The following is a 24110-nucleotide window of genomic DNA, read 5'->3' as shown; positions in this document are numbered from 1 at the left end:
CACACACACACACACACACACACACACACACACACACACACACACACACACACACGCTTGATCTCGGACTCCTCGTTAATTGATCCTAATTTGTGTGCATCAGGACGCCCGGCACGCGGCAGAGGCAGAGATCTACACCAACCTGAACGCCAAGATCGACCAGTTCCTGCAGCTGGCCGAATACGATTGGATGGCGGGCGGCGTGTCCGGGGGCGGAGCCCAGTTGGCGCCCAGCGACTACCTGATAGACCTGACCGCCTTCCTGACCAGCACCTTCAGTGTGTTCACCAACCTGCCTGTTAGTACACACACGCACACACACGTACACGCACACACACACACACACACACACACACACACACACACACACACACACAGGGACGTGCAGAGCATTTTAGAGGGGCAGGGGCAGAACATTTCTAAAAGGGCACTTTTATCCAACATTTCCTGCCAGATTTAGAGGAATATTTCATTTTAAATGAACATTATGGTGATATACTTGTTTCAATGCGTGGACCCGTGATGTGGCTATAAGCTATTTGTCGTACGAGAAGTGTATATAGGGCTTAAGTGGTTAACATGTGTGAAAAACACGTGGGGTGAAAAAAGATTGGGAACATAGAAGAAGTATTTAAGTCTTGGGAACCTAGCTAGCGTGCCTTACACACGTGTTTGTTTGGACACGTGAGTGTGAGTTTGTACAGTATGTGTACAAGCCACCAGCCCTGTGACTGAAGCCCCAATAACAGAGCCTCTTGTACTGTCACTTACACCAGTGGTTCTCAAACTTTTTCACGTCAAGGACCCCCACATTGACACTTATTAGCCCGCGGACCCCCATTTGAAAAGATATGCCAGGGACCTCCATAAGAGAAGATTTTTACGGCTCTAGCAGTGATTCTCAACCATTTTAATTTCAAGGACAGCAGTTTGATATGCATTAGGCTACGGACCCCCATTTAATGGCATGTCTATTTCTGGGACCCCAATTTATATTGTAAAAACAATGTTAATTTAACTCTGAGAGTTTACAAGTGGAACCAAATTCATTTGTACACTCTCAGAGTTACAGACCCATAAGGGTCCATTTGGTTCCTAACCCCCTGGAACCCCTGGGGGTCCCCAGACCCCACTTTGTGAACCAATGACTTACACCTTTCACTCTTGTACAGTCACTTATGCATTTCACTCTTGCCATCTTTATCAAAAATCAAGGTAAAATGGGCCTCATCTAGGGCTAGGTAATATGGACAAAATCAAATATCACCATATATTTGACCAAATACCTCTTATAGATATTGTGGTGATAATATCATGTTGCGACAACAATATGGATTTTCCTACAAATAACATATTGGAAATAAATGTCTGTACAAGCTCAACTGTACAGTTTGTAGACATACTATATTGAACAGTTTAAAGTCATTTTTGTATACTGAAAGTATAAAATAAGGCTCAATTCGATCAAAAACTGGAAATATTTAAAATAAGGAAGAAACGACAACACTTATGCCATATCACAATAGTACAGTATATCTAGTCTAATATCACAATACGGATATCATATTGATACATCGTCCAGCCTGCTCAACATTTGTATACATGCCACATAGAATGGGCTTAATTGTATCATACAGTTACACATTTATGGAAGAATCATCTGCATTCCTTATGTTTTTTCTGCTCCTTTTATTCAGATCTTTCCATTAATGTGTCACCCATCTGTACAGTGTGAACATTCTAACGTGCAACGTGCCTGTATGCATGTCAACAGACCATGTCACAGGACAAGGCAATCAGCTTTAGCTCATTAGCATCAGCTCGTTAACACTGAGCTCGTTAGGGACGCAGATCGTTAACATGGGGGGTGTTAGGCTCATTAAGGGGTCAGCTGGTTAGGGTCGCGTTGTGGATTACATGTTTCCCTCTGTTGACTCTATGGGTTTGAACCCAGGATGTGTTTACTAATGCTCAGACACGCACGCACGCACGCACGCACGCACAGAGAGAGAGCGCTGATCCTGGGTGGTATGAGGTGGTGGAGCTAAGTGTTCCCCAGCCCCGCTGAGAAGCTTTGTCTGTGTTCCTGTAGCCCTGTACATGACCCTGACACACACACACACACACACACACACACACACACACACACACACACACTGCCCTGTGGCCTCTTAAGCAGATCAGATGTTATGGATCTGAATGGTTAGATAGTTTGACCTGTGGAACCAGAGGTGAACGAAGGTTAGAACACAGCCTATAGCGACCCTATGAGCCACAAGAGGCAGTGGTTGGCCGTGCATTTGAGGACCAGCTCAGAGGCGTAGTGAGATGCTGTACGACACGGAGCCTTCCCACGGAGCTTAACTGTTCTAAAAATCATGTTAAACCACAGCCTCACGTGGCTTATTGCTTTTCCAAAATAGTTACTATGTATGAATCCGGTTACCAAAGGTACACAGCACACCGGTCCTTGCGAGGTGCCAGCCGACATATTAAATACTAAATAATAAAGGACTATATAGCCGCACACTGGTAGCTGCCGATGCCAGTTTATTGTGGACACAGAGACAGAAAAATCAACTGGCATTGGCAGCTACCAGTGTGCAGCTATACTCCTTTATTATTTAATATGTATGAATGCCACAAAAAAGTGGAGAGTCCTAGGGTTCCCAAGGAGGCAAAAATCCAATACCAAAAAAATAATAAAGAAGGGAGACCACTGTATAATGCAAAAATAGTTTTAATGCTTAACTGCTATTTTACAACTTGTTTAGGCACATGAACAAACGATTGACTCAAAACCTTACAGACTACCCAGCAATGTGTTTTGAGTGTGATAACTCTTCCTGGGGCAGCAATTTGTTAATTTGCCTAAACGAAAAGTTGTAAAATAGCTGTTATTAAAACTTAAAAAAAAAAACTAGGTATGAATATCATAGAGCAGTGGTTCTCTATCATAAAAAGTTCAAGGAGCCCCCTAACTCAGACCAGTAAGGGTCCATTTGGTACACACTCAAGGAACTTGAGGAACAACTTATTATGAGGTTTATCAAGTATTATAAGTGCTGGTAATAATGCATTATGAGTTCAGTGGATCATAGTCAGTCATATACTGTAGTCAGTTTTAAAGTGTCTTTATACCGTAACTAAACTGACTACGTTATGTTAGTTAATGTGCTGTTGAGCAATAAAAGTCAGCAAGAATGGCCTTCATTGACCAATCAGAATCGAGTATTCAACAAAGTGGCGTTCATCAAGAAGAGATTAGATGCGTTACTGTTGGGAGGTGCAACAGCCGGCAGAATATCACCCATCTGTAAATTATAATGTTGATTATGTACAGATTACACAATTACATTTTTAATTCTGCCACTATGCCAGGATGGCCAGAAGCGCCACTGTGTGCACAGTCTGCACACGCATGCACAGCGTGACAGGACAGCTCTGTGACTTTAAGAAGTGATTGCATAAAATCCTGCCAATGTCAGCCTCCCTCGCTTGCATTCCTCTCACTCTCACACACACACACACACACACACACACACACACACACACACACACACACACACACACACACACACACACACACACACACACACACACACACACACACACACACACACACATACACACACACTCTCACACAGACACGAACACTGAGTAAAGGCTCACTATGACACAGCAGTATTCCTACGTGCGTGTGCGTGTGTGTGTGTGAGTGTGTGTGTGTGTGTGTGTGTGTGTGTGCGACACAGAGAGAGAGAGAGAGAGAGAGTTGTTTAGTGAACTGTAAGTTGGCTGACCTCTCCTCACACACATTTTGGTTCTGCTGAACTGACCACATAAGTAGTCCAGTCACAGTATGTGACACACCACAAGCTGTTTATATCTGCTGGTGTGAGAGGGGGGGGGGTGTGTGAGAGAGAGAGAGAGAGAGAGAGAGAGAGAGGGAGAGAGCAAGAGAGAGAGAGAGAGAGATTATTTTAAACCAAGAATGGAAAGTTTGATAATAGATGGTGAATATTTCCATCGTTTATTGGACCTCATTTGTCTGTGGGAGATGAGGTTATATTATGTAGATACGATTACATTATAAAAACGATTATATTATGTTTACAGACTATACTCTGGAGAGATACACTATGAAGATATTCTATTAAGTAGAGAGAGAATGTAAGAAGGGATAATAAACATCGAGGTGGTCATTATTAGAAAAATAATCCCCTTCAAGGTGAAGCTTTCCCCTGCAGCCGTTTATTTTCCCTCTAGCTGCTGCCTCGCTGTGCATTATCCTACTTATTACACGGCTTCGTCTGAAGAAAATCAATAATTTGACACAAAACATTGAGTTGAAAATGTGTTTATGCTGTTCTGTAAGCAACATAAACAGAAGGTAGAGCGGCGGTCTGAATCTATCAAGCAATAAAAAGACCCCAGAATGGTCCTTATTGACCAATCAGAATCAGTGATGGAAAAAGTACACTTTCTTTTTTTTAACGTAAGTAAAAGTATCAATACCACAATGTAGAAATACTCGGTTACAAATTAAAGTCCTGTATTCAAAATGCTCTTCAGTAAAAGTACAAAAGTATTGCTATCAAAATATACAAAAGTTAAAGTACTCATTATGCAGAATGTTCCATTTCAAGAGTTTGCAATATCTTTTGAAAATAGCCAGAGTCTATTTAGGGCTGAAGTGGTTAATCTATGTTTTGTAATTATAATCCAAATATACAAAGTAACCGGTAACTACGGTTTTCAAATAATTATAGTGGAGTAAAAGTACAATAGTTGCCTCTGAGATTTAGTGGGGTAGACGTAAAAGTGTTGACAATTGGAGAAAGAAAATGTAAACAAATATATATTAATTACAGTACTTGAGTACATGTACTTGGAAAAAATAAAAATAATTACCTGTGTTCATTGTCTCCGCCAGGCCAAAAGGCATGGCCGAGACTGTTTTGCACTCTGTCCGTCCTTCCGTCTGTCATTCAGTCAGTAATCGGTACACATGATCTCTACAGTCATGTGATCAAGACTGATCCGTTTGATATTTCATATTCCATCCTGATTGGCTAAGATTGACATCAACATTTTGTACGAGTGTCCCGTTTTGAACAAAATGCCGCAAATCATGAACGCAGCCTCCAATTGCGGTGCAACTTTGCATGCACATTCACACTACTTTGAGGAACGTGTATAGTTGACTAGTGTGCTGTTCTGTTCCAAAAGATTACATTTTTGATGGTAAGATCTGTCTCCACCCTTATACATTTTGTTTTCTGTTAAGAATTTTAAGTTTTGTTTTTTGTTTCAAGACCTTTTCAGGACATGTTGCAGTGGCTCTCATACAGACAGATCTAGGATTTGGGCTCCACCAGCTTCTATATTTATCGGGTTTTTAATAGGGCAACAAAATTGTCCTATTATAGCGCCACCAGGAGGCCGTTTTTTGCAAAACATTTTTTTCAAATATTACTCCTACAAATGTTGTCCAAACATCACGCAAATCCGTACACATGATCTCTATAGTCAAGTGATTGAGACGAATCCGTCTGATTTGTCATATTCCATCCTGATTGGCGAATTCCGAACATCGCTGGCCCTCAATAACCTACCTGACCTGGCGGAGACCTGTGCTCCGAGGAGCACATGTTCTAGTTCTTCTTTTGTTTCATTGACATACAAATATGAATTTATCCCATTAATAAGAACCTCAGTCTTTCATGTGTTCAGTTTACCACTGTTAATATTATCTCCTGCTGTAGGGAACGCCTGTACAGCACGCTACCTTACCGGTGAGTATAAGACTGGTTTGTCACGGTGACATGAGTGATACCACCCCCACCCCACCACAGCACCCGCACTGACTCTGTTAACTCCTTAAAACTGGCCAATCAGCATGTAAGGTGGACAGGGAGTTTTTGATTGATTGATTGATTGTTTGAATACTTTATTAACAAGCTTGTTAGCAGTAGAAGTAGTTCAGTCAAAGGTTATGCTAAAACGCCCCTAAAAAGCCCCAGGGGGGCTTGTTTCCATTGTGGCCCATTGTACTCAGTTCATCAATAATACATATAATACATGAGGCATGAGTGAGACATGGTTGTTGTTGGCCTGACCGTGTGTTTTGTAATGCTTGTTAATGTTGTTAAGTGGTTCTCAACATTTTTTATTTCAAGTACCCTCATAACTCAAAGTTGCATACCTGTAAGAGTCCATTTGGAACTCCCTCGAGGAACCCTGAGGGTCCCTGAACCTCACTTTGAGAACCACTGATGTAGTTAGTGTTTTATTACGTTTCCACCATAGCCACCGGTTGGAACTCCAGTAAATGTCTGCCTCTGTTTGTGGTTAGTCAGTACTTCAAATCAAGTTGACCCAATGATTGCGGTGCACAAGTCCAAAAATTACTAGTCTCGCGTAACCAGACCATAAATCTTGTCCTATCTAAATGCAATTTAGGGGCCAAAACGTTGTGTAAACTATTCTGAATATTAAAAAAAAAAGGAACAGCATCGCAGAACCAGTGCAAAGGCTTTAGGGCATTAGGATGGTATCTGGATCTAGTTAGTTACAGTACTCTACAAGTCATTTTACACAATCCACCAGCCATCATTCTTTTCTATGTACCACAGTTAGTTCCGACCTTGCATTGTGATTGGCTGAGAGTCATTCTAATGAGTGCCGATATCTCCTCATAACAGCATTCCATCCACCTTGTTTATCTTACATGTAACCTAGCAACGGTGGTCGCCACCTGTAGCTTTTGAGCTTTCTAATCATACATATTGTTTAAAGTGTGGTATAATCGCAACAATGCACTTGAGTATGCTATGCTTAATTCCAGCTGCCCTCCGACTAATGTGATTTTTCTCCACAACGTTGTAATGTTTGATGTATGCTCCATTGTGCAACAGTGTTGTGCGCAGAAAATAGCCGAAATACAAGCTCACAATGCGTCGCTAATGCAAAACATTGAGCATGTAGATTGGATATGTTCAGCATGCTACAGCATCGTACGACTACGATGATGTATATATTGGGCTTAAAACGGTTTTGTCTCACATTTTTCTCATTTTTCTTACCTTTTCAAGTAGTCACAGAATATTTATATCCAGTATGATCGATCCCCCAAAAGATATACAAGCTCATATATAGCGCAGCACCGCGTGCCACGCTATGAACTTGTATTATCCTTCTGCTATTTTTAATATATATATTCTTTGAATATATATATATATATATATATATATATATATATATATATATATATATATATATATATATATATGTATATATATATATATATATATGTATATGTATATATATATATATATGTATATATATATATATATATATATATATATGTATATATATATGTATATATGTATATATATATGTATATATATATACATATGTATACATATGTATATATATATATATACATATATATACATATGTATGTATATATATACATATATATACATACATTTTAACTCAAATCTTTGCTTCTGGGGGTCCCTGGAAGAAACCATTTTGAGATGGGGGGGGGGGGGGGTCCGCGGACAAATACATATCATTGTGGGGGTCCTTGACATGAAAAAAGGGTCCTTGACATGAAAAAAGTTTGAGAACCACTGATATTTTAGCAACATAATAAAAAAAAACAGAAGCTAAGATTTGTGTTAAAAATGTTCGCTTTAAAAAAACGATTTGAACACATTTTCACGATAAAAAATAAAAATTGCATAAATAGCAGATCTGCAAGCTCATAGCACGGCCATAGCGCGGCAGCGCTATGAGCTTAGTAGATCTGCTATTTTTGAATAGCCAAATATTTTTTTTTCTGTTTTGGTCCTGCCGCTTTGACTTTTGACTCCACTGACTCCCTCCCCAATCAAGTCCACGAACAGCATACGTACATATGTGTCCTTCAGCTCTCTTCCACCTCCTTCCTCCCTCCCCATATCACTTTATTCTCCTTCTCTCTCTCTCTCTCTCTCTCTCTCTCTCTCTCTCTCTCTCTCTCTCTCTCTCTCTCTCTCTCTCTTCGCTTTGCAGATCTACAAGCTCATATGAGCTTGTACATCTGCTATTTTTGCCAGACCCAGAGGGTCGGCCTACATGAGGCTTTGTCTGTCCCTCTTTCGTCCCTTTTGTCCCTCTTTTCTCCATATATCGCATAAATGGGAAGACAGATACACAGACAGACAGACGGATCCCTCTTTTGTCCCTCTTTTCCTCTTTTGTCCCTCTTTTCTCCATATATGGCATAAATGGGAAGACAGATACACAGACAGATACAGTCCGGCCATTCAGATTTCAACCACAAGGGGTCTGGCAGTACCAGGTCTACTGGTTCTAGTTGAATAGCAAAAGTATAAAATAATGGTTAGGGCATGTCCAGTCCATATATGGACGTATTTGCCGATTTGCGCTGACGTAGGGCATGGCCGGCCCATTATGGGAATATCTGCGCTCAAAAAATACACAGTGACCATATATAGTTTTTTTGCAGAGATATTGTGACTTTCTGCTCCAAGCCCTTGTACAGTTTAATATGATCTGGGTGTTCTTAACCAACATGAGCCCTAGAGTCAGTATTCTAGGCATGTTATAATAGGCAAACATTCGGCAAAAATAGCCAAGCTTTTCGATCAGCTATTTTCGGCTAAGATACTTATTATAAAGGGGGAAAAAACCCTGAGAAACTCCGGTCAACAGAAGTATGTAGGGTTTAACCACTTAAACCCCAGCATCCGTGTTCTGGGGAAAACGTAATGTCTTCACTGAAAAAAAGAAGAAGATATTTAATGTACAGTAGAGCGAAAACAGAAAAGGCACTAGCATACAGCCCTGGGGGACTCCGGTCAACCAAAGCATATAGGGGGGTTTAAGTGGTTGAGTTACGTTCAAAAACACCCCTGATTGAGCTTGGCACCGACTGGATGGCAGCAGACCACCTCAAAAAGTGGAAAAGTGACATTCGAGATGAGCTGTACGAGAACCACAAATCGTGTTTATTGGAGTATTTGATGTTCATGTTTCATTGTCGCTCCCCACTGGTAAATAACCTGCCATTGTTAATACGTCCAACTGTTACTGTTGACTGGATGTGACTGTTTGGAATATGAATGTGTATATATCAGTGTGTTTGACCGCACGCGCGCGCGCGCGTGCGCGCACACACACACACACATACACACACACACACACACACACACACACACACACACACACACACACACACACACACGCACACGCACACCCAGATGAAGTGAACAGGAGAACGTTTGTATCAACACATCACCACTCATATTAGCATTGTAATGACACAAGCGTGGCTGTGTAAATAGTGTGTGTTTGTGTGCACGTGCGCACATATTTGGCTGTGATTCATATTATTTTCCTCTTCACTGTCATATTCTCTCTCTCTCTCTCTCTCTCTCTCTCCTCCACCCCCCCCTCCCTCACTCCCTCCATCTTGCTCCAGGCTAATTGTTGCCAGTTGTCTGTGTTGAGCTCTAAGACAATGCCACTGCTGTCGGACAGACCACCTCTGTGTGCGTGTGTGCGTGTGTGTGTGTGTGTGTGTGCACGTCTGTGTGTGGCGGATGTAATTGTGTATTTCATCTGGGTGTGTTCATGTATGAATGTATGAGTGTTAGGTATGTGTGCTTCTGTATACGGCACAATTGTGTGTGTGTGTGTGAGAGAGCACGTGCACGTGCGTGTCAGTCCAGACTTAGGACATGTAAATAGAATTAGCCCATTTCACGCTCAATCTCCCTCTCTGGTAATTGACCCCTGGGGTTATTTGGTGTATGTGCGCGCGCGTGTGTGGGTGTCAGGGGTCAACATCGTATTGAGGGATATCCGGCCAGCGGAGGGTGTGTGTTCCTTCGATATATGTGTTTGCACGTGTGTGAGCACCTTGTGTGTGTGTGTGTGTGTGTGTGTGTGTGTGTGTAACTTGAGTTCCCTTTGAAGGTGGGCCTGTCTTGTGAATGAACCATGGCCCTGCACTGTTTCCTAGGTTAACATGTGAACAACTTCCTGGGAGCTGAATGGTTTTCTGCTGTCAAGAAGAAAGCTTCAGTTCTCCAACAGTTTATCACAAAATACAATGATATACAGGAAGCAATTAAACCGATTTTTAGAATTACTTTAGTGTGTGTGTGTGTGTGTGTGTGTGTGTGTGTGTGTGTGTGTGTGTGTGTGTGTGTGTGTGTGTGTGTGTGTGATTAATGAAGGTAATTAAATATGCAGAGTGAGAGCGGAAGGTCTGGTGTTTATTGTTAAATCATTTTAAGGTGTGGAATGTGTGTGTGTGCACAAGAGAGTTATTATGTGTGATTATTTGTGTGTGTGTGCACTTGCACACACGCGTTCGTGCATGCGTGACCCTAACCCTTATGAGGGGATTGTTCAGGCGTGCCAGTCATTTTTATGGCTAAGAAAGCTTTTTAGAGCATTTTTTTACAATTAGTAAAAGATTCAGGTTAGGTCAAGGGTTATGCTGAATTCACACCAGCATTGAGGTTATTGCGAGTCCGTATTGTGAGAAAACGGCGATGGTTCAACGGCGTTGTCAATCAGTGCATTTCCCGGCTGCACCAAAGAGGAGGAGCCTGTAAGAGCACAGAGGCAAGAGAGAACCAAAGTCTGACATGACTGCCGCTAGAGGGCACTATATCCCCCTGGGTTATATGCAATTTTTTTCCGTGGCAAGGACCCCCAAATTGATACTCATCAGCCCCACGGACCCCCATTTGAAAAGATATGCCAGGGACCCCCAAAAGAGACAGTTTTTAAGGCTATAGCAGTGATTCCGAAACATTTTAATTTCAAGGAACCCAATTTGATATGCATTGATTAGGCCATGGATCCCATGCATTTGATGGCATTTTGATCTCTGGGACCCGAATACACAATGTAAAATCTATGTTAATTTAACTCTTTGAGAGTGGACAAATGGAACCACAATGACCCATAGGGTCCATTTGGTTCCATTTGTACACTCTCAGAGTTACAGAGCCATAGGGTCCATTTGGTTCCTGACTATCAATCATTTGACTGGGTCCCCCCCCTGTATTCTCCAAAATACAGACAAGTTATCAAATGCAACTCAATATCATAAACTACACGGAGTCACATGACGGAATCGGTGGGCTGATTTGTTTTAGGAACGCCGTTCTTATATGATGATGCGATGCTAAGATGACACTATAGTGTTTCCAATAGAAAGAATACCTAAGTGACCCAGGGGATAACAGAGTGATGTCAGGAATTTATACTCTTATATGTTGAGAAAAGTTAACCACTCAAGATCCATTAACATCCGTTTCCTTTTAAAAAAGGATTTAGAAGACATTTGTAAAATCCCCAGAAGCAAAGATTTGAGATACAAATGTTCGCTTTAAAATATATATACTGTATATTAAAAGATTTAAAAAAAAAAAAGATTTTCGAAAAAAGTGCAGATCTACAAGCTCGTAGTGCGGTACTTGGTGCCTTGTACTGCTTGTATATCTGCCTGTATATCTGCTATTTTTGAATAGCCAAAGTATAAAATAATGCTTATAGCTCAAATCTAAAATGAGACTGATGCGTTCCCGGATTGAATGGGTTAAACCCCACATACTTTGTTGATGCGAGTCCCTTTCAGTTTGGGGGTCCCTGATATGAAAATGTTTGAGAACCTGAATGAACTATATGCATAGTTTAATATGATATATTTTCACGGACCCATTTTTTGGATGGTTTATTTGTCACACTCCAGGTGAGTTAGGGTTAAGGGTTATGGTTTGGGTTAAAAATGAGAGAAAAAAAGAGGTTTTGATGTGCCCATGGGGATATAAATGCAACCATGTGTGTGTGTGCATGTGTTTGTTTATCCAATATTCCACTAAAACATCAAAGCATTGTCAAAATTGATCTCGACAATCTGTCCAACACAACACTAGCTTTCTTTCCTTCCTTTGGTTTGTTTTTCTCTTTGTTTTTCTTTCTTTCTTCCCATCTGACGGAATATCCCCCACTTTTTTCTTCTTCTTTCTACCTCTTTCACCATCTTTTCTCTCTTCCTCTCTTAATTCTGCTGGAATGCAGACAGTCATTGAGGTCAAGATCACGCACACACACACACACACACACACACACACACACACACACACACACACACACACACACACACACACACACACACACACACACACACACAGAATGTTAATCACCTGGAAATAGGTGGTCTCCGGTCTGACACACCACACGCATACGTACACACACACACACACACACACACACACACACACACACACACACACACACACACACACACACACACACACACACACACACACACTCTCTCACACACCAGAGCACCTGCTGTGGTTTGTAAATTAATGTGTTGTCAAGGACTTCCTCATCGGCTGCCTTTATTCTTCTAGTGTGTGTGTGTGTGTGTGTGTGTTTGTGTGTGTGTGTGTGTGTGTGTGTGTGTGTGTGTGCATGTGCGCGTGTGCGCGCGCACCTGATTGAGACAATGCACTTGAAGTCGCCTTGATTATCATTGATTGCCAAATGTGTTTTTGAACATGTGTGTTCAGGGGCCAAAGAGTCAAGGTGTGTGTAGGCGTGTGCGTGTGTGTGCGCACACGTGTGTCTGTGTGTGTCCATACCTCACTGGTAAGGCGTAACATTGGGTCTCCTCTCTGTTGTGGCGGCCATGATGGATGGATCCAGATAATGGAGGAGACAGGGGGGAGAGAGAGAGAGAGGGAGAGAGAGGGAAGAAAGAGGTGATGGAAGAGAGGAGGGAAGGGGGGATGTTGGACGGAGGAGGAGAAGAAGGCAGACTTAACTGTAAGAGGTTGGAGGAAGAGGAGAGATGGAAGATATGTTCTGTTTTTCATTTGAGGTGGCCCTCTCTCTCTCTCTCTTTATGACGGCTGATGAACTTTGATAGTTTAATGGAGGGGATATTATTGTATTTTAATTTGAGGTTGTTTTTCTCTCTTTTTCAGTTTTTTGACCAGTTTTGGTGTATCTATGATGTGGGCTTTTGAGGGCTTCTTTCCTCAGTGATTTTGCAAGAGTAATTTTGTTCTATTTAATTTTCTTATAGACCAGTGTTGGTATAATTCCATAATTTGTGGCGTTGACTCTTTCTCAGTGGTTCAAGTCAATTTATTTTCAATATAGTTGCGGTCAGGCAGAAACCTCTTATCTCCATGTTTAAACTTTTTAATGTTTTTCTTTAAACTAATTCCAGAGTTACGTACAGTCAGTACGTACAACACAAAAGTAGCCAAAATAGCAGATCTCCAAGCTCAAAACGCTATATGACGCGCAGTTTGAGCTTGGAGATCTTCTATTTTTTGCCATTTTTGTATTTGAATCCTGAAAACGAACTGTTTTCAACGTATGAGGTTTCCACCCAACAACAACAATATGGAGCATTGTGATAGTTCTAGGCAGGTTCAGGCAGGCACGGAAGTCAAGCCGGTCACACAAACACACACACACACACACACACACACACACACACACACACACACACACACACACACACACACACACACACACACACACACACACACACACACACACACACACACACACACACACACACACACACACACACACACACACACACACACACACACACACACACACACCTTCAATCAGGAAAGGCCATGACCCTAAAGGCTCCATCTACGTGGTCTATTTAACCCATTAACACATTGACTGCCATCGGCTAATCTCAGAACGTCCATCGTAGTGCCAAGCAATTTCTTACCTTTTTTGTTTTTTTGATTCCGTCATAGGCCCCGCTAAATCCGTTTAAAATCCGCGTTCATTTGGTTCGACACAAACACGGGACCCGACCGAACAAAACGCTGAAAACCGTGCGGCGATCCGACACTGCATTCTGGAGAACGAGAGGAAAACGCTAAAATGGTGGATGCGGTGAGAAAAACAACAAGCCAGAGATAATGGCGTCCAAAGTTGACCGCTAGACAGGAAACGGAGGCGGGAGAAAAACCGGAAACAGTATTATTTCGTTTCCGGTCCGCCCACTTCGAGACCGGAAGTGCAAAAAAAATCCGGAATCTGCACCTGCACGATTTAACATGGGAAAACTACGGGACTACGGGCTACGGGAACGGCAGTTAACGGTTGGATTTAACGGCCCGTAGGACTACGGGCCTGGCAGTGGATGTGTTAAGACCGGGAACGCATCTGTGTCATTTTAAGATTTCTTTGGCTATTCAAAAATAGCAGATCTCTATGAGCTTGTAGATCTGCTATATTTTGAAAAATCGTGAAAAATGTTTGCATATCTTTGAATATATATATTTAATCTTTAATCTTTGCTTCTGCGGGGGTCCCTGGAACAAAAAATATTTTGAGATGGGGGTCCGCAGCCAAACACATATCTAAAATTGTTTTCTAAATCCTAACAGTATGTTGCTATCAAGGGCGGCGATATTTGTCAGCTCTATTGGGTGCGCTACCTGGCACTCACGCTCGCGCGCGTGAGTGCCCCGTGCGCGAACATTTTCGGTTTCTGGGCGGATATTTTACTTTTTTGGGGGGGTTTTGTAACTTTAATTTGGTTAATTTACCTGCTAGGTGAAGACAAAGCCTGGAGCCGGCAAAACATAAACAAATGGGAGCGCGCTGCGAGTACGAGCGTGTGGCTGCGCGCTGCGAGTATGAGCGCGTGGCTGTGCGCCCCCCCTCGCCCACTGGGTGCTCGTCATTTCGCCTTGGTGCTTTAGCCCCGAGGCACCCACAGTATCGGCGCCCTTGGTTGCTATATCAGTGGTGCTCCAACTTTTCCATGTCAAGGACCCAGAAAATGATATGTATTTGGCCGCTGACCCCCTTCTCAAAATATGTTGTTCCAGGGACCCCCAGAAGCACAGATCGGAGTCAAAAATTATCACTTTAATTAAAATATATTAAAAGATTTGCACAAATGTGTGAGCTTTGAGCTTGTATCTCTGCTATTTTTTTAATAGCCAAAGAAATCTAAAATGACACAAGATGCTTTCCCTGTCTAAATGGATTAAGCAGACCAACGATTATTCTTACTGTACATCTACCCAGGGTTGCCAGATCTGTTCATTATAATTTCCCCGCAAGATTTTATTTGAAAATAGCTGATCTACAAGCTCACAACGTGTCGCATCGCGATGCGTTGTGAGCTTGTAGATCTGCTATTTTCAAATAGCTGATGTACATGTTAAAGTACTCACGTGGCCCATAGTCGCTTCTTTTGGGCTGGTTTTGCTAGACCTGGTTGCTTGTTTCTCTCACAGAATCTGGCAACACTGCTTCCCCCAAATTACAGCTTGTCAGTGCTGAAAGTCCCTCCACCTCCCCAGCCTCCTCCTATAGTAGCATTTAGCTTGTCACTGTGTCAACCTGTCATTCAGGCGTGGGTTCATATCTTGCATCATGTTATTTCCATTTCTACATGGCCACAGTACATAGCTATACCTTATTGCACATCATTTATATGCCTCATTGTTCATTTTGCATTGTTGCCGTTGGGCAGAAACCTCTTATCTACATATTTGAACTTTTTATGATGTATTTTCGTAAATAAATGCCATACTATATAGTGTCACACAAAAACAATGTGACGTCTTTTGAGTTTGTAGATCAGCTATTTGTGCTACTTCTGAATTTGAATTTTGAAAAGGAACAGTTTTGGACATGATGAGGTTTTCACCTGACAGCGACGATATACCTGTATATCTGCTATTTTTGAATGCCCAAAGTATAAAAGTGGTTAAAATGATTGTGATGCTATATGAACACATTTTGCTGGGGACCCCCTGGAACCCCCCCAAGGACCCCTGGGGGTCCCTGGGCCCCAATTAAAGAACCAATGCTATAGAGTGTTTGTTCAGTAACAGGAGTCTTCATGTCTCTTCAGCTCTTTAGTAAACAAAAACTGCATTTTCAGGTCAGGATGGATATACTGTACATTTTATCCAATCAGGAGAGAGAACTCATACATGATGAACAAGTGAATTTTAAAGTGATGATGACGAATATGGATGGATGCTGGGGTTCAAGTGGTTAAAGGTAGCTCTCCACCAAACAGACTTCTACAGATTACTACAGACTGGCAGCCGAATGAAGTCGGGAGATCAGTCGGTTGGAAGGTGTGAGAAAAAAGCACCTAAAAGCTGACACCAGATGGCTACTATGGTGCTAAAAATAACCAATGGCTTGATGGGACTCCCTCTTACTTTGGTGTTTCGCCCAGCTCGCATTGTGAGCTTGCAGATCGGCTATTTTCACTAGTTTGGGTCCCGGGAAGACTTCAAATTAAGTTAAGGGTTAGGGTTAGGCATATAACCATGTCCACTTGGGCGAAACACCAAAGTCCCATGGCTTGATGGCTTTTTCAACAACAAGCCCGCTAATTCCCTACAACTAACGACCTGGCGCGTAACCGCCGCCCATTCAACAGCAGATTTTAGGCAACAGACGCTTTCGAACACTTGCCGACGCCAGTGCGGTGGAGACCTACCTTAACTCTTTTCCTGCCATTGACGAGATTTCTCGTTTTTCTCCGCATGGCTCAGCCAGCCGTCGACGAGATTGACGAGATTTTTGAAAAAAAAAAAAAAAAAAAAAAAAATATATATATATATATATATATATATATATTTTGCTTTTTATTTTTTTTGTTTATCACAAAGGAAGCAGGAGATAACGCGATGCGAAGATTTTCTGCTCCATTCACTTCAATGTTAAAAAATAAACGGAGACAAAATTCACATTTTACCTATTTTTGCAATGTATTTTCTCTGGCAGGGAAGGGGGTAGATTGTGTATATACTCTGGCAGTTAAAGAGTTAATGGTCTCTCTCTCTGTCTCTGTCTGTCTGTCTCTCTCTCTGTGTCTCTCTCTCAGGGGAAGGTAGCTCAGACGGCGTGCATGTCTGCATGTAAACACATCTCCACCTCTCTGCTCCAGCTGATGTTGGACCCTGAGGTCAGACAGATCTCCATTGGAGCTCTGCAGCAAGTCAACACAGACGTGCGGGAGTGTGAGAGTGAGTCACACACACACACACACACACACACACACACACACACACACACACACACACACACACACACACACACAGTCACACACACACAGTCACACACACACACACACACACGCACATTGATTGATCAGATCGGGACTCGAACCCTAATCCTAAATCCTGAGTTATATTTAGTTGCTTGTGGGCGACCTGCACCGGAAATAACCGATCTACAAGCTCACAATACATCGCACTGTGACGCGTTGTGAGCGTGTAGATCTGCTATTGTCAGACTGGCGCGCAACTAAATCTATCTATCAAATCTATGTCTTGTGTGTTCTGATGATGAATTGAATACATGGGACCACAATGGAAACACACCCTCAAGGCTTTTCTATACAGGGTTCCCACGGTAAAATTTCCTCGAAATATTTTAAAATTGGAAGAATTTTTTTTCCAGGCCTGGAAAAGGTTGGGAATTAATCAAATAAAAGTTTGGATATACATGTTTTTTGGCTAACATTACGTGAAATAATTATGTAGCATGGTAAAATGTAACGTCTACAAGCTAAATACACATTGTGCCGTGATAGGTCATGGCTTGTAGATCTGTTATTTTTGTCACGTGACACCTTCGCTCGACTATGCATAGATAGCACACTGGCGTAAGAGCCTCATGATTGCATCATATGATTGCTATAGGCCTGGAAATGGGGTAACATACTTTGGAAAAGTTATGAAAATTCATTGTTAACACATTGACTGCCAGGAATTCATTAATTCATCCGCCACCGCCAGTGTTTTTACTAATCTTCCGAGACCCACAGAATGTTTTTTTTCAAAGAAGATGTAAATAACAGATGTCTGGAAAAGCTCAATCTGGGAAAATAAAATCTGATAACGTTAGACCGGACGGGCTGGAATTTGTTTACATCACGTGATTTCTGGGTGTATTCTTCTTCGGCAGTCCCAGGATCAGTCACAGGTTGCGGAAGAGCTTCTATGGACGTCAATGACAGTCAATGTGTTAAAAAGTGTGGGAACCCTGACTATAAAACTACAATTTATCTTGTGAGGACCAGGAAAGTTGTCCTCACAATGTCTCTTTCTCAAATTCGACCATATTTGTGAGGACATATGACCCTCACCAGTATAGTAATAGACATGCACACACACACGCACACACACACACACACACACACACACACACACACACACACACACACACACACACACACACACACACACACACACACACACACACACACACACACGCACGTGAGTACCCTTGGAATAAACATCAATGCACATGGATTCAACTCTGATTTACCCTTGTTTATTTTTTTCCCATAACCCATAAATCATTCCCTGACAGCCCGTCCCCCAAAAGCCACACAATTAACTAAATGTTCTGCAATCTTGAATGGCTTTAATAATTAACAACATATTAACATGACTGTAAAACAACAAGCCATTATTATTTTATTTTCAAGTACATGAACTTTCATCATGACAATGTGACTTACTATAATGTTTCTCATGCAGACGAGAAGGTTTGGCTTTTCAAAAGTGTTGCATACTTGTTTGCAGTGCAGTTTACCAGTGGAGCCACAGGGGGCGCTCTGAAACAGAAAACTGCAGAGCCAAGGCAGCTCTGTCTGTTAACCCATTCAATCCGGGAACGCATTTACTGTGTCATTTTAGATTTTTAGCTATAACAAATATATATCAAATCTCTTTTTTTTTGTTGTTGCAAATCTTTGAATATAGATATTTTTTTAAAGCGAACATTGTGTAACTTAAATCTTTGCTTCTGTGGATTCTACAAATGTCTTCTAAATCAAAACAGTTTTTTTTTTTTTAAACTTATGTTGCTATAATATCAGTGGTTCTCAAACTTGTCAAGGAACCCCAAAATGATATGTATTTGTCTGTGGACCCCCCATCTCAAGATATTTTGTTTCAGGGATCCCCAGAAGCAAAGACTTGAGTTAAAAATGTATTCACATATTCAAAGATTTGCACACATTTACACAATTTCTTAAAAAAAATATATATATAGCAGATCTACAAGTTTGTAGATCTGCTATTTTTGAATAATCAAAGAAATCTTAAAATGACACAGATGCGTTCCCGGAGTGAATGGGTTAAGTGATTCCTCTCCTCTCCTCTCCTCTTCCTTACCCCTCGTCATCATGTGCTGAGGTACCCCATGTACCGGCTCAAAACAACAGTCAATAGGAACAGCATATATATATATATATATATATACATATATATATATATATATATATATATATATATATATATATATATATATATATATATATATATATATATATATATATATATATATATATATATATATATGTATATATATATATATAGCCTTTTTATTATCATAAAGTAATTAATTATGATTAATGATGAATTATTATATTATTCAAATCGTAGGGTTTTGGCAATAATTTGGGGAACCACTTGGCAGTATCCTCACCGCCCACCAGTGGGCCCCGAGCCCACAAGTTGAGAACCACTATTCTAGGGAGGGGGCGGAGTGTGTGGCATGTAAGTAGCAGACCCATAGAGCGAGAGAGAGAGAGAGAGAGAGAGAGGGAGAGAGATCCATCACGATTTGATCTCGCCGCAAAGCGGGCTGCTATGGGCTGTAGTTCCAAACATTGGTAGATAGACAGAGCATTTCCGCATTCCATTCGTACAATGGGAGTCTATGCTAGTGTCGTCACTCTCATACTAGATCAAGCTGGTAAGTAGTACTAAGTAAGTAGCGTTGGGAACCCACGGTTGGCGGGCCGTGTGGCCGATAAGGTGGCCTTGTGTGAGGCGGGTTGATGTACAAGTACACCCCCTGGACATGACACTAGTATGTCACATGATGTACAGGCCACACCCCCTGAACATGACGCTAGTGAGAGAGAAAGAGGGCGGAGAGAGGGATGCATTATGGGTGGAGGGAAGGAGGGGCGGAGCGTTGATGGGAACGAGTGAATGAAATAGTGCAGGGCGACGTTGGCACGGCGATCCAAGATCAGAGTCACACAGCGGGCCTACGCTCTGTGTGTGTGTGTGTGTGTGTGCGTGTGCGCGTTAATCCTTGAATATAAGGGTGTGTGTGTGACATGATGTACACTGACATGCGTGCAGTGCAATGAAGGGTTACAGAGTTAAATGCTTGGAGAGAAAAGATGAATGGAGAGAGAGAGAGAGAGAGAAAGGGATGGGAACGCACAGCCATGAAATGAAAGAAAGGGGTTAAAGGAAGGAAGGAAGCAAGGAAGGAAAGGATAGAATGTAGTGATTAGATAAAAGACAGGAAGTACATTAAAGCAGTGAGAGGTAGAGGTAAGACGGGAGGGAGAGAAAGAATGAATGAATGAAAGACAGAACAACAGAAAAGAGAGACAGAGGAGGAGAGATGAATGGTGAAAAAGTTAAAGAAAAGAAGACATGGAATGGGACATGAAAAGAGTTAAACAAGAGAGGGAGGGATGGAGAGAAGAGGTGACAAAGGGGCGCGCCACGGGAGAGAAGAGAGGGATGAGAAAGAGAGAGAAGGGAGGGATTAAGAACTAAAGCGTTTAGAGGAAGAAAGAATGGATGAAAGGGCAGAAGTTATCAGGTAAGAGTTGGAGGGACACTGTCTGTGTGTGTGTGTGTGTGTGTGTGTGTCTCTCGGGGGTCACTGGGGATGGCAGGCGTATAATCGCTGTTGTGGTGTGCCGCGACACACACACACACACACACACACACACACACACACACACACACACACACACACACACACACACACACACACACACACACACACACACACACACACACTCAAAACAAGACCCAGTGACATGACTCTGACACCCCTGCCCTCCCCCCTCCTCCTCAACCCCCTTCCCCTCCCTCCCTCTGTCGTGCAGTCATTCGTCTGTCAATCTATCCTGATGCATAGCGAATCCACCCATTCCTTTCATTTATCCCCCTCTCTTCTTTTCTCTCTCTCCCTCTCTCTCTCTCCCTGTGTGTGTGTGTGTGTGTGTGTGTGTGTGTGTGTGTGTGTGTGTGTGTGTGTGTGTGTGTGTGTGTGTGTGTGTGTGTGTGTGTGTGTGTGTGTGTGTGTGTGTGTGTGTGTGTGTGTGTGTGTGTGTGTGTGTGTGTGTGTGTGTGTGTGTGTGTGTGTGTGTGTGTGTGTGTGTGTGTGTGTGTGTGTGTGGTGTATTTTCCCACAGATTTTGCCAGAGCTGGTCCAGTCAGAGGCTTCCAGGGAGACACACTGCTGCTGGCCTTCAGCGACTTGAGACAAGTAAGCCTTTGTCTCCTCTCCTCTCTTTCTCTCTCCTCTCCTCCCTTCTCCTCTCTTCTCTCCTCTCCTCTCCTCTCTTCTCCCTCCTCCTCCTCTCCTCTTCTTTCCTCTCTTCTCATTCTCCCGCCGTCTCTCCATTCTAGCCAGTTCACCCCTCCTGTGTCTGTTTTTTTTTGTTTGTTTTCGTGTTGTTTTGTTCCCTGACATTTGTTGACCCCCTTTCACTCTCTCTCTCTCTCTCTCTCTCTCGCACACACACACACACACACACACACTTGCACGCACACACGCACGCACGCACGTACGTACACACACACACACACACACACACACACACACACACTCACACTCACACTCACACACACACTCACAGTGCTCTGCTTCTCTGGTTGGTATTTTAAAGGTGTGTGTGTGTGTGTGCGTTTGAGAGAGAGAGTGTGCGTTAACCCTCCTTTCATTGTTCTTCATGGAGATAAAACAAGTCCTTCATCACATCCATTCCTCATCTTCCTCTCATCTTGCGTCTTTAATTTATCCGCAACATTGTTCTGTTCAGCAGTTTAACCCAAAGTGTCCTCAAAACATCACACACCCCTGGGTACCTACGAATAAGAAAGAAAAAACGGTGCGCTTCCTCTGGATGCCTTCTTAGTTTAGGCAGTGGGTGCTCAGCTATGTATACAACTCAAATCAAAACCACCTAAGTGGAAAAAGTGGCACTCCAAAGTAAATACTGCAAGACAGTCGCTCAGATGTAGTTTCTCATTTTATTGCGATAACGCTTGTACCCTGGTACCTACAGCAGTGGTTCTCAAACTAGTTTTTGCCAAGGACCCCTAGAAGAGAAGATTTGTGTTAAAATAATCAAAATGATTTAAAAAAAAATCACAATACTTTAAAAAAAAAATCTGACATTTTCAAAAATAGCAAATCTACAAGCTTGTATATCAGCTATTTTCGAATAGCCAACATACAAATGGATAAAGTGGTTCAAATGATTTGGATGCTGTATTAACACATTTTGCCGGGGACCCCCCCAAGGACCCCTGGGGGTCTGAGAACCAATGACCTACATTACATTCTCATTCATATACTGACAGCAGAACAGTGTTCATCCTAAAAAACACACCACACCGCGGAAACGGAGACATCGGGATGGACAAAATATATTGTTATAATAAGAAATAATAAGTTGGTTATATTATAACCAACTTTTTATTATAGAGCATTTAACAAATTGTTTTATATGTTGGAAATATCAATCAAAGAACAGAACAAAAACAATGTGTGTACAATAAAATCATCTACATTTTGAAAAGGCCCTTCAACAAAAGCGAGCAATACAAGAGTAATTAATTGATTATTGTATTGTATTAATTCAATTGCTCCATAATGTATTCTAAATAAATAAATAAATGGCGGAGCAATGACATGAGACTAACAACAGAAACCAACTGTCCTTAGACCCTCAATCGGACAAGTAAAACCTCCCATGAAAAAAAAAACCTTGACGGGGGAAAAAAAGATATAAGAACCATAGGAATGCTCTCAAAAGAGGGGGGACCCCCTTCCTGGGCGGACAGGCGAGCAATAGGTGCCAAGTGGGCAATACCCAAATGTAAACAAACAAAGAATAAGACAGTTAGAATACTATCATCCGGCACAATGAGGGCACTGATGCATGTATAAAAAGAGAGTGCAGTAAGAAACAAAACATTAAGCGAATAAAACGATTAACATCTATTTTAAAGGCCTTTCAATACAACTACCTTTATGTTAAGACTGCAATTTAATTATCATCTTATTTAAACAGATTAGGTTCATTTGTTTACTTAGTATTATAGGTTCAATTCACAGATTGTTATTTCAATAGTATATTGTTTAGACTGATGCTATTGAAGGAAGTGATTTAATCCTTTAAGACCGTGAACACATCTTGTGTCATTTTCAGATTTATTTTGCTATTCAAAAATAGCAGATATACAAGCTCATACCGTGCCACCGAGTGCCGCGCTATGAGCTTGTAGATCAGCTATTTTTTTGGGGGGGGGGGAAATAAAGAAAATGTGTGCAAATACATATCATTTTGATGATTCTGATGGTCCTTGAAATTAAAAAAGTTTGAGAGCCTCTGATATTATAGCAACATAAGTTTAAAAAAAGAAAAAACTGTTAAGATTTAGAAGACATTTGTAGAATCCCCAGAAGCAAAGATTTGAATTAAAAAATATATAATCAAAGATTTGCAAAAAAAAAAACGCGATTTTAAGAATAAATAAGCAGATCTACAAGCTTGTCGAGTGCCGCGCTATGAGCTTGTATATCTGCTATTTTTGAATAGCCCAAAGTATAAAATAATGGTTAATGGGCTAAAAGAGAAGGAGTCTGAGCCTCCTCAGGCAGGTCATTACAGAGTCGAGGATCCCTGACAGCAAAGGCACGGTTACCCTTTGTCTTCATTCTGGACTCCTTGCTGAAGGACCTCAGGCTGCACACTGGCTCCTAAGGGGTTAATAGAGCTGGATTGTACACAAGAACACTGTAATAACTGCAAAAATCCGAAGTTCAATCAATGTGCTACTGCAACATTCAAAAGCACTTACTGAACGGCCCATTACAAACATTCTTAACGCAATCAGAAACAAACAGCTGTCTGATTCTGTTCCAATACTGTATAAATATGATTTGTATTGGAAATGTACATGGAATGTGACCTCACTGTGTTCACAGGT

General features: G+C 41.7%; 1 protein-coding gene across 4 annotated transcripts in view; it reads left to right on the top strand.

Moving 5' to 3' along the window:
• The window catches only part of LOC311035326 (exocyst complex component 6B-like), a 126519-nt gene that overhangs the window by 73050 nt on the left and 29359 nt on the right, over window positions 1-24110 (top strand). For all 4 annotated transcript variants that reach the window (XR_014599697.1, XR_014599698.1, XR_014599699.1 and 1 more), the window contains exons 18-20: window positions 104-298; window positions 16946-17087; window positions 21305-21378. Coding sequence is in view for 1 of the 4 variants with exons in the window: in XM_084043461.1 (XP_083899587.1) it covers window positions 104-298; window positions 16946-17087; window positions 21305-21378 (411 nt within the window). In the remaining 3 variants the exon portion in view is untranslated. The remainder of the gene's footprint in view (window positions 1-103; window positions 299-16945; window positions 17088-21304; window positions 21379-24110) is intronic.

Source organism: Gymnoscopelus microlampas (genome assembly GCF_963454915.1).
Source record: "Gymnoscopelus microlampas genome assembly, chromosome: 19".
Lineage (NCBI taxonomy): Eukaryota > Metazoa > Chordata > Actinopteri > Myctophiformes > Myctophidae > Gymnoscopelus > Gymnoscopelus microlampas.
Note: the sequence above shows the minus strand (reverse complement) of the source record. Positions and strands in the feature narration are given on the sequence as shown.